The sequence below is a fragment of the Hippoglossus hippoglossus genome, chromosome 23 (assembly GCF_009819705.1).
Source record: "Hippoglossus hippoglossus isolate fHipHip1 chromosome 23, fHipHip1.pri, whole genome shotgun sequence".
Lineage (NCBI taxonomy): Eukaryota > Metazoa > Chordata > Actinopteri > Pleuronectiformes > Pleuronectidae > Hippoglossus > Hippoglossus hippoglossus.
In genome coordinates, this window is record NC_047173.1 from 12255025 (window position 1) to 12267408 (window position 12384).

The window sequence follows — 12384 nt, forward strand, 5'->3', positions numbered from 1 at the left end:
TGAACTTATTACTGATGCGTCACAGATTTCAAGTTTTGACTAATTGCTTCATTTCTCTGTACAACCACATTCATCACATTCGTGGGTGTGTAGGCTGAAGGTTTACGGTCGTGTTCATGGTCAAGGGTTCACGGTGAATCAATCATTCAGTTTGTAGAGATTTTACCGAAAAAACCCAAAATGTATTCTATCCTCTAAGTTCCTCATCTTCATTCTTTATTTTCCTGGTTTTTCGGCACAATTTCAGACGAAGGAAAACATCACACTAAAATGCTACATGAGACTCCATCTGCTCGATTGTCACATTTCAGCGTCGACCACATTCAGTCCCTGGTAGACGAGGGGGGAAGGGGGTGGGGGGTGGCGGTGAGGTTATTTTGAGCTGAACAATCCTGGCTAGACCGGAGCTTCGCCCACGCTCCCTGTGTGTGTAAATTCCTCATGCCCCGATGGCTTTTTATCCTCCCGGGCAGTTGTCATCTTCCGCCAACGCTGGTCAAGCACAGAGAGTTACATCACGGTCAGATTCATTTTATGTGCTTTTCATCGTAATCATTGGCAGACGTGTTGTTGTTGTTGTTGTTACGTTCAAATCTGCGATGTCAGTACCTGTTTGAAGCTGCCCTTGCTGGTGCAGAACATGTAGATGACGTAGCCTGGGATCAGGATCATAGAAGACATTGCCATGAACCAGCCAATCACTTGGCCCCACAGCGGGTACACATACTTCCCCAAGGTCAGAGGGGTCATCTCGATGGCACTGAAGGTAAACACCCCCTACAAGATACAAGTAAGTTAAAAACAGTCCGTTTGATCTCTTGTCAGTTACAGAATGAGGCCGGTGAGCAGGGATTCATATCACAGACTGTGAATAAAGATGGACGACATGGAGCCTATCTTAGATATGTACGCTGCCATCGTGCACCAATGACGTCATTTGGAGCCACAGTCTGTGCAGTAGCGATTGGGCGATGGAGCCAATACACAGGTAGAACTAATCACAGATCAGTCTCAGCTGTCAATCATGATGTTTAAACCCCACTTTTATATAATCAAACTAGAAGGGTGCGCTTAATTATCTGATTAATTATCTAGATTGGGGTGGCCCGTCATAAAGTTGTTACTGTCCATGCAGACAGTCAGACCTCATAGTTTCGGATCCACTAACATGTAGCAGCAGGGGTTTGTGACCTATGCTGCAGCCAGCCACCAGGGGGCAATCTAGGTGCTTTGGCTTCAGTTTGGGGAGCAGTCATGTCGTCCATCTTAATAAACAGTCCATGATTTCTGACGTGCAAACCATCAAATTACTTTAACTCCAATTTACTGGGAGTGGAGTGCACTCCGTCATTTTGGCAGATCACCCTTAACTCTCCATTTAATTTCGCTTCCTTCAACATCACACTTCCTCCATCACTACACTACAGGAGACATAGACATTGATTTCCCAGGGGGCCTCACAGTCCATGAGATGAGTACAAATCATCACACGGCAGAGGAAACCAGTTCTCCACGAAGGAGGAGGAAACACATGTCAGAGATCGACTTCGAAAAAAAACAATATCAGGGAGGTCGAATCGATAATGATTCCCCCGGTGCCTACCAGGCAGATCATTGGCGTGAAGAACTTCCAGCAGAGCTTCCACCAGACACACGGCCGATAGCCGATCATGTCTTCAATGTTCTCGTAAAACCTGTCGGCTCCTGTGGCATAAAGAGAGGGGGACAAAGAAGGAGAAGTGATAACTGCAACAACAAAAGCCAGAGAGCGGGGAAGGCAGAGAGCGTTGTCACAAAAAGTGGGGCCGCTAGATGTAATTTCCTGTTGGACAGCTGCGTAGGAAATCTACATGCATGATTCATTCAGTGACTTGGCTCGATATACTGTCGTCCCTCTGCTATTCAGGTTTCCTTTTCTTTCACTTCATTTCTTTTTCAATTAAAATCAATTGCACCAGAGTTAGCTATAGGCGAATTTGCATCTGTCGGCCCAGGGCAGCTAAAATAGGAGAATAATAATAATTGAAATGATAAAGCATGGATAATACAGTTTATAGAGGCCATCAATGTGAACGATTGTATTATATAAGGCACCACAAAACATAAAAGTCCAACGGCATGATTTTCGCAATTGACCGCACAGTTCCATGCATTCATGTTTGTTTGTTAATTGATTGGTTGGTTGATTGGTTGGTTGGTTGGTTGGTTGGTCCTACCATAAAACCAAGATATGGAGACGGTTTCGAAGAAGACCAGGAAGAGAAGACACATCCCACTGGCGGAGTAGTAATCAAACAGCTTGAACACGTAGAGACCACCCTGGGAGATTCCAACACACACACACACACAGATCTGCTTTAGAGGCTGAATATTAATACCCCCCCTTTTATTGAATACAATATGCATGATGAATGAACACCGCAGGTTGTTGTGCGATTGTTTTGTCATTATGTTTAATGCAGGAAGGGCTTCTTCTTTTCCCCAGTGTCAGAACCTTCTTCTCATAACACCAGTTACAAACGGACTCATCCTCCAGCTTGAATTAATCACAGCGATTAAAAACTCACACCTCATACTGTAAAACTGTTTTTTTATGCATAACCGACCATCAACAGGGTATAAGAGAGTATAATCTACAAAAGAAAAGTGCATGCCACACCTGTGTGATGTTGGAGAAGCCGATGATGAAGGAGACGAGGCAGACGATGAGGATGAAGACCTTCTTCCTCTTCCTCAGCACCATGGGGTATTCATCCATCAGAGCGGTGATGAAGCCTTCCACTGTGCAGAACTAGTACATGACATCATCAAGACACACGGGTCAGAATGTGCTGTACTGTAAGTCGGTTATTAAAAGAGGAAACACAAGTGCTGATATTTTGGTCTTATTGTCCTTTCTTAGGAGAGAAGCAGTGGGTATTTATTAAGAACACATCACTTTAAAGATTAGTTTTTTCAGTGTTATATAGGTTTTTTGTTCTGCAAAGTAAAAAAAAACAAGTCTGTGGTAAAGGGAGCTCCTCTCCCCCACAGAAGACTGCTCCTGAAACGAACTACGGGTGAGGAAAATCTGCCCAGCAACCAGTTAGTGTGTGTTCATACCTGACTGTCCAGGCCCAGCATCATGAGCATGGAGAAGAAGAGGATGGCCCATAGCGAGGACATGGGCAGCTGGGTGACGGCCTGAGGATACGCCAAAAACGCCAGGCCTGGACCTAAAATCCACAACCGAGACTCATATTAAACAGAATTCAATGACTTAATGTCTCATGTATATATGTAGAAAACGTATAAACAGCATTGTATCTAGCATTTACATTGCTTTTTCCTTTTTTGGTGTTGAGTTGCATTGAGTTTTTAAGCCTCCAACACCTCCATGGCTGCCAGATAAGTTCACTTAAATGTGCAGTGAAGGACTGAAAGCAGGTCAGTTTGTCTCAGGCTCCATGTAAAGGTCAAATAGGCGACAAGTTGAAAACCTCGAGAACTTTTCTCCCTTGTTTACAAGAGGAGCATATTGGTCAAGTTGAGGTTTTATTACCAATGAAATGATAAAAACAACAGACAAAATAATAATAAACTCCAAATTATGTCGAAACTTTATCAATAGACAACAGCACCGTACCTGACGCCGCTAATTCCTGCACGGGTTTCTTGGTGATGTGGGACATGAAGCCTACGATGGAAAAGATGACAAATCCAGCGAACATGCTCGTACAGGAGTTGACGCAGCAGACTATAAGGGAGTCCCTGAAGCGAGAGGAGCAACGTGAACAGTTCTGAGTGGAAGGGGGAAGCTGGTGAATCGTAAAGCGCCGTGATTTCATGTCCCTACTTGTAGACGTCGTTGTTGTACGAGTTGTAGCTCCCCAGTGCGATGAGCGAGCCCAGGCCCAGGCCGTAGGAGAAGAAGATCTGAGTCGCGGCATCCAGCCACACCTGAGAGATGACACGTGCACACGTTTGTGTCTGAACTGGTCTGTGTGATTGGTTGTGTGGCAGTATTATTTGTGAGCGTGCATGAAGAGTCGTGTAACTGTATCTCGATCCATGTGTGTATGAACAGATTTGTAGTCGTGTAAAATATCGGTAAGTGTGTAATGAGAGTTGTGCATGTGTAGACAAATTTGAAAGTTTGTGCATAGATCTGTGATTGTGTAGATAAATCATACATAGATAGTAGTGGCAGTAAAACAGTTGTGAGGCCTGACGGAGTTGTAATTTATACATTATACATTTATACATTTATACATTTGCACAGATTTGTGATATCCTTTTACAAATCTGATTACAGATTGAGAAACAGTTACACAACCTTCAGCACACGCACAAATACTACTGGCCTCATAGTTTTTCCCACTACCTCAGACCGGACGAGTTTATTGAAGTCCGGGGTAATGTAGAAGCGGATTCCGTCGATGGCCCCGGGCAGAGTGACCCCTCGGAAGAACAGGATGAACAGCATGAAGTAGGGATAAGTGGCGGAGAAATACACCACCTGAGAGAAAGAGAAGAACAAGGGGCTATTTTTAAGAATTCAGATTAGGTTTTTATTTCAAAGCGCATGTTCCATGTTTGAAAGATTCGTTTCTCTCCTTGTCAAAGCAAAACTGCAGAACCTCTTGTTTCCAGCTAACAGAGAGTGAAACATTCTTCTGATTTTCTGTATTTCCGTGGCTTCTCTTTGCCAACAGGATTTTTTCCACACCTTTTAGAAGTGGCTGGAGTTTCTGTTGCATGATTTTTATGCTTAATTGGTAATGTCCATCACGGCCGGGGCCTCGGGGGAATTCATTTTTCTCACTGCTCTCAAATGCTACACATTAAAATCCAATTACCCCTGGCCGGGAATGTGTGAATATGTTTCTGCTCACATACGTCGCTTGGACTTGGCTGTAATTTAAAAAATCCACAGCAACAGACTGTGATATTTTAAATTTTTTACTTTTTTATCACCTCTGAATCGTTTGTTTGCAGTTTGGGATTAAAAGAATACCTTTGAAACTTTTTCTACTTTTCTACTTCAGTGAAATGTTGAGAGCAGGAGATTGGGTGCCAGCAGCAGAATGAGCAGATACATGCAAAGTCATCATCTGAGGAAGAATAAATAAATACTAGAATATATCGCTATTGAATTTAACGACAAACGGCCACTATGCGGTTTTGAGGCGAGAAGATTCTGGGATTTCAATAATAATAATAAAAATAATTTATTTGAGAAAAAAGTTTTACAGGAATAAAGTTGTTATTTCATTTCTTTTGAAACCAGTGTGAATTAAAATCAATACAGCAATAAAAAACAAACAATCAGGAAAGAATAATAACTGAAATAATAAGTTGACATAGAAAAAGATTGGAACAGACAAAGTCTTCAATACACTTTTGTTATCAGCTTAAATGTTCAGTTCATAAATCCAACTTAATCTCAAATCTCAATATATTATAAACGTATGTAATGTGGGTTAAGTGCTTCAGCGTCATCATCACTTGATGGAAAACTCTTCCCAGAGCTTTCTGGTCAATTAGAGTTCCACATCAATCAATGACGCAAATCAATCCCTCGCCTTATTTGTTTTAATTCAGGACTGATGGAGTAATATCACAAAACACGTCCAGCTGAGATGTAATTCAGGAGCCGTGACCCAGCAGAAACTGAGAGGGAGCAGGAGGCTGGAAATGAATCAGCTCGCGATGGAGAACGTTCACTCATCGAGCCTGAGATTGTATTTTTTTCTGGCCTGAGGAGAAACTTGAGTAACAACACGGAGCCAATGGGAGCTCAGTATTCCTGTCGGTGTTTGGGACGGACCGTCGGACTAATGGCTTCACGGATTAAAAGCCGCGCTAACTACGCGTCATAGGAAATGAATCACATCAATCACAGTGCTGCCATGGCAACAAGTGCACAGTGAGAATGCATCATGTTTTCACTGGTGTATTGGCTCACATGTCCACCATCTTGGTTTATCGTGTTAGAAACAAGTTATTGGAAATTCTAATTTTTAAGCTTTATGAAAAGCATGTCTTTTCTTTCTTATTCCTTTTATAACGGTAAATGGTCTTAATATGGTCTATGAGCAACTGTTCCCTCCTGAGCAGCTTTGTCTCGACACGTTTGCACGATTTAAAGTTTAAATGTGCGAGAGGATGGTAACAAGGTGAAGATGAAGCAGAGAGAGAATTTGCAGAAGGGAAAATTTATGAAAAACTTGAGTCTGACCTTCCCCGTCCACTCCACTCCTTTCCAGATTGAGAAGTAGACGAGGACCCAGGCCAGAGCCAGAGTGCCCACCAGGGGCCAGCGCAGCTCTCCAGGCTCCTCCAGACCATTGGACATCTGGTGCATGTTACGCCTACACACACACACACACACACACACACACACACAATCAGACATACTTACGTACACATTGATATACAGAACATGTCTCGTGGACTTACTCCCAGAACTCGGTGACAGCGCTGGTCAGGTTGGTGGTGTCTGTCAGACTGTAGTTGGAAAAACATTTCTCCGTGTTCCAGGGGTTATCACAGCTTTGCCACGGCAGCTCCTGCACACGCACACACACACACATACACACACACACACAGAGAAAATCTATATGATGAAATCTTGCTCAGTTTTGTTTTGTCTATTTCAGCCTAAACCAAGTTATTAGGTTCACGAGCTGTATTATTTTTCTAAGAAGACAAACCAACAGTTACACTAGAAATAAATGATATGTGTGTGTGTGTGCGTGTGTGTGTGTGTGTGTGTGTGTGTGTGTGTGTGTGTGTTTCTTCATAGACATAAAGAAACTTCTATCGAGCGTCCTCTTGACTCTCTGCAGTCGACTGAGTCCGTCTGACTTAACGGCCCCAATCTGTACAAAGGCTCCTCAGAATAAAAGACACAGACACAAAACCCATTCAACAGTGAAAATGACATCTAATGGACCCGTGATGTTTGGGGGTTTTTCGGGGGGTTTTTTTGGTCTCAGATAAAAAACACTGAACAACAATGAACGCTAGATTCTCTCTTCAAAGTCTTTTGATGGCTGCTTCTCAATCCTCCATTTCCCCCACCACAATAGCCCCGGGCACAATGTCTGCAAAGTCTTTACACTGCTGTCGCGTCTTTGAGCAGGCCGGTCACGCAGAGTGAAAGAAAGGCAGAGAGGGAAAAAAGCTGAGAAGGGTAGTACATTGGGATCGGCATTAAATGGTGTCTTTCTTCTGTGACTGGTGCCTAATTACAACCATCAGTCCGGCAACTATGTCGCTCATCCTGCGGGTCGACAAGTAGCCACTGCACAGAAAAGCCATCAGGTTCAAACCCAGAAGCTTCTTGAATGAGTTGTCAGTGCCACTGGACCACCGTGCCTCATTCCAACCTCTGTAATGAATTTTTATCAGCAGCTAAAACATTTACATTATCTCAAGGCAGGAAGGAAGTTTGAGAAACAGTTTCCACAATAAGAAAACACTTAAAAAATGCTGCATAGCCAAGTTTTTAAGAATATTGTGATAAGCTAACATCAACAAACACCAGTAACCAGGAAGTCTCTAATGTTTGTGTCTGCAAACTGCTTATAGGCTCAACAGTTTGAACTCTAGTCAAAATTATTAGATTATTTATATGGATCGGCACCAAATTGCACACACTCATATTTATCATGTCTGATTTTTAGCATCCAGATTGGCTAGAAACTGAAACAGTTGTTCCCTGGGTCACGCCCCAATACTCCACACCATTTCATTGAAATCGGCACAGTAGTTTTTGCGTAATCTCAACAAACTCGCAAACAAACAGACAAACAAGTGCAAAAGAAGACATAACCTCCTTGGCAGAGGTCATATTTACTCAGTACAAGTTCAAATGTGTTTCTTAGAAATTCCCTGCGAAATAAATGAAGATATAACCAAACAAAAGAGTGTTTGCTGTGGCTCTGATTGATAATCAAAAAGGAAAAAGTAACACACACACTAACCAAAGCTACACCAACATTTCTGGAATTCTGCCGACGATGTAACGTACCGAACCGAAGGAGTTGAATAGGTAGTAGAGCGCCCAGGCGATTATGATGATGTAGTAGATGTTGAGCCAGAAGGACAGAACCACTGAAGCCAGGCCGACACCTGGAGGAGACACATGTACACAGGTCAGCTGACACGCTCCAGGAAACTACAATCTGACACCAGAGCAGGTTTAACAGAGGACTCAGCATCTTCATCATCATCCTCATCATCATTGCTATTTGGCTGTTTCTCAAGTTTACTCGTCCTTGTCTTTGAGGGTCACTCGGCTCAGAACCACAGTCTCCATCACTGGATGGAGATCAGATGTTCCCCACACTCTCCGGCTCTTGAGCTCGGAGCTGAGGTGTGATTGCTGCCGGGCACCGAGCACAAGAGCAGGAGACGATTCTTACATGAAAAGTTGTCAACAAAGATTTCATTTTTCCTGCTCTTCTGTTGTGTTTCTGCGTCACAGAGTTTCGCGCCCTTGACATTTTTCTTTTTAATCTCAAGTGGAGGAAAAACACTGTCGAAGCAGGGATGACGAGACAACGGGCCCCTGGTTAAACAGACGTGTAACTTCACAGGAGCAACACACTCACATCTAACACATCTTTATCTTCCTGCTAAATCCCCATGGTACCTTTCATCATAGGCATGAGTCTCCACACTCCCAGTCCTCCCACTGAGGTGAACTGTCCCAGAGACGTCTCCAGGAAGAAGAGCGGGATCCCAGCAAACACCAGCGTCAGGAAGTACGGGATCAGGAACGCTCCTGATGCACCACCACAGAGGAGATGGACAAAAAATACGTTAGAATAGACGTGTCACGTAAAAACATGTATTTTACACATCTGCTCCATCCCTTTCTGGAGTTTTAAGACACCTTGAATTTATAAAATGTACATTTACTTCCAGTTTTACATTTAAAAACACGTGGAAATACATTTAAATTTGGTTTAGTGTCTTCAGGAGGTTTTATTACTATAGATGTTCAATTTGATGTTTTATTCAAGTTGTTAATTGGACTGACAGCTCGTAATTTCACTTCTTAGAAACTTAAAAGTTCCATTTGAGCAAATTAGGTTTCTTTTTCTTCATTTTGAACTAAAAAAGAAATTGAATTACTTTAATATTGGCCAGAGAGTCACATATCCCGTTCTCCTGCAAACCATCTTTTTTATTATCAGCATTTTATGTGAAATCCTACAGGGCCGTCTAGTTTCAGAAATTGAACACCAAGGAGACACATCTTCCATATAATCCCTGCACATAAAGGAAGTTTAACACGAGAAGTTTCCATTAAAAAAGTGAAGTTTTTATAAAAGCCAATGTGTTTTTCTCCTATAAATTACATCTATCAGGTCGATTTCAGTCAAATGAAACAAATGAACCTCTGACTGGCACAGCTCCGGGTGAGAGGGGAAATATTTTATTGTGCCGCAAGAAATATCAATGCTTTACCACCGAGCGTGTCATCATTACAGCAGAAATCCATAAAGAGGATTCCCTACAGAGAAGTGAAACACTAAACTTTTCATTTTCCTTTCTCGAGCTGCAGAATAAACTCTTTTCCCAACAGAGACCTGGACAAGACGGCTGCATGGAAACATTTTACAAAGATAAATATGAATACAACAAAGCTTTCTTACTGCATTTTATTTTAGAACATCAAAATGTTATCATCACTATAGGTTTTTAAACTGTGTTATCTTTGTTCCCGTCACTCACCTCCTCCGTTCTTGCCGCAGAGATAAGGGAACCTCCACACGTTTCCTAATCCGATGGCGTATCCCACACACGACAGCAGGAAATCAAACTTGCCCTTCCAGCTCCCCCTGTCGGGCGGCTCCTCTGTCTTCTTCTTCTTGTCATCAGGGGGCGCCACAGGATCCAGTTCCTCAAAGGGCACCGCTTGTTTGACCTCTGTCGGGGAGTTCAAGGCCACCGTGCTCTGCCCGGTCTTCCCCATCGCGGGAACACCACAGACCGACGGGGTGTTGTGAAAGGAAAATCTCCCGCTCCTGACGGCCTGTGATGGGCAAAGTCCGACTGAGTCTCTCACACTGGGTTCAGATGTCGGCCGGACAGATTCGGGACAATGGACGGACGCCGGCTGTGCAGAAAAGCTGTTGAGAGAGACACAGATTCAGTTAAAGCTTGAATTTTCAAGCAAGATGTAAAAGCTTTTGGATTTATTTGAAATTGAGAAAAGCAGCTGTCCTCTCATTTAAGAAGCTGGAACCAGAGACAAAGTGTTTGTGAATAATTGCTGATTTTTTCTACTGATTTGTTGAATTTGACAACATGTGACCTTGGGAACTGTGCATGTTCCACAGGGCAGAAGAAGAAATAAACTGACATCACATGTTCAGGAAGTGCGAGAATCGAGAGGAAGTTGTTCGGGTCAACATCGATTGACCCAGAAATCGTCTGAATCGCTTTGTGCAATTGCTGGAGGTCGAGTTCAGGGTTTTTTTTCTTCTTGAAAGAACAACTCAAACTTGTTTTACTCACTCAAAGCAGCTGTGAAAATGTTCAGCTCTCTTACTCACCAAGACTTTAATTTCTGTGCTGTTTTTCTGTCTGTTCCATTCTCACTCACTGTGTAAAAAGGCAAATGAAAATATAAACGTATATCGAGGTTTGACTGCAGTCTCTTTTAATAGATGGATCATTTGAACCTACTGGTCTTTGATGCTAACTGCAAATATCAAATATCTTTATAAACAACAACAAAAAGAAAACCAAGAAAAGACATATGACTTGTTGAGGTGAAATTGTTGAACGACACCAATGTACATTTAAAAACAGGTCATTCGCTTTTGGTTTTTAAAAGAATAATTTACACAGAGAACTACAAGTATTTTTTTCTTTGTATATTTCTGGAGGGTTTCACTTCATTTTATAAGAATATAGGCAGCAGACATATAGAAGCATTTAACTTCCCATTTTGAGTCACTTTGTAATGTAAAGATGATTAAAATACTTTTAAACTGTTGAGTACATATGAATATATATGATAAAACTCTGCCATCTCTGGAAAGTCAAAGTGAATCAAGCAGTTTTTTGGAATGTTTTTCCCGACAGTTAAAATATTTCCTTTCAATAAAGACCTTATGCAGGTAATAAATCACCCAAATCTTATTTTATCATCTAAATGACTCAAAAACATCGAACCGAAGGACTTCAGTTGAAAATCTGCCAGCTGGCTAAGACTGGCACATTCACAGAACTGTTGATCAAAGTGTGTCATCCTTATAAATAAACTAGAATGACTTTTAAATTAATAATTACGGTCTGCGGCAGGACTTTGGAAACCAAAGGGCTTTTTCTGTGGACATATTTTACCGTCACTGACCGAAGCCAACTTCATAAACGACAGAGTTTAAAGCAAAAGGAAGGAGGAGGAAGAAACAAGGTGCATCCTACCTGATAGTTTTCAAAGTCCTCCGTCAGGTCATCAGCTTCACTTCACCACACCGACATCACACAGCAAGAAGGAATAAAAAAAATTTAAATTAAAAGTGTGAGAAGCTAAGAAGCCAGCTCTCCAGGCCCAGAGGAAGCCGTAATGTTCCTGCTCCCCCGAAAACCTGTTTCTGATTTTGCAACTCTTCCCCGCACGCTGTATTTTTGCAGGACTTGTGGCCGTTCCTGCGCTCGGTATCGAGTGGTTGATAATAAAGTTCGACCTGTGTGTCTGCTTCGATTACAGCTCAGTTCTGACCAGCGAGGCCCCGGGGCCGCGGGGGATACAGTATGTCAATCGTCCCGTTCTGGTGGAGAACTCCAGGGACGGCAGCAGAGTGTGTGTGCGTACATATGTGTGTGTGTGTGTGTGTGTGTGTGTGTGTGTGTGTGTGTTGTGTGATTGTTGTGATAGTTGAGGTTGGCTCCTGCCAGCCCCGTTGCCATGGTATTTCCCAATAGAGAAGGGCCCGATCAGTGAAAGAGCTCGTGGAGCTTTGGAAAAATGAAGCGAGCAGTGACTGTTGGCCAAGACTGTGGAAATGCATGAGCACAAATGCGACCGATGCCCGGAGCAGACTGACGATTAAATAAAAGATCCAATCGACACATAAAGTGACCTGATATTCATCCTCAGTGGCCTCTGCAAGCAAAAAAGATCTGTCTGCCAATCTTTCTGTAAAATGTTAAAAATTATCCACATTTTTGGGGGATATGCAGTTGATGCATATGTGCAAATGTATAAATGTTTGTATGTATAATGTTTGTTTCCTTAAACCTCCTCCTGTTTCTCTCGTAGAGACTCTGACGTCACTGCGACCGAGCGAGAACCAGTTTGCTCCGTAACCCCAGTAAAAGTAAAGCTGTGGGGAATAAAAGTTCAGGTTTGTTTTTTAAAAAAGGCCTCAAGAAATG

General features: G+C 42.5%; 1 protein-coding gene across 1 annotated transcript; it reads right to left on the reverse strand.

Annotated features, from left to right (window-relative positions):
* LOC117756966 (sodium- and chloride-dependent GABA transporter 1-like) lies at positions 1 to 12032 on the reverse strand. Its single transcript, XM_034577606.1, has 15 exons — positions 11431 to 12032; positions 9730 to 10127; positions 8642 to 8773; positions 8018 to 8118; positions 6442 to 6551; positions 6221 to 6353; positions 4364 to 4498; positions 3836 to 3939; positions 3626 to 3750; positions 3103 to 3215; positions 2660 to 2791; positions 2217 to 2319; positions 1604 to 1704; positions 610 to 777; positions 1 to 492 (listed from the first exon to the last, which is right to left on the reverse strand). The coding sequence occupies exons 2-15, from the start codon at positions 9968 to 9970 to the stop codon at positions 397 to 399; spliced, it is 1794 nt and encodes a 597-aa protein (XP_034433497.1). The 5' UTR covers positions 9971 to 10127; positions 11431 to 12032; the 3' UTR covers positions 1 to 396.
* Between the last annotated feature and the right edge of the window lie 352 nt (positions 12033 to 12384).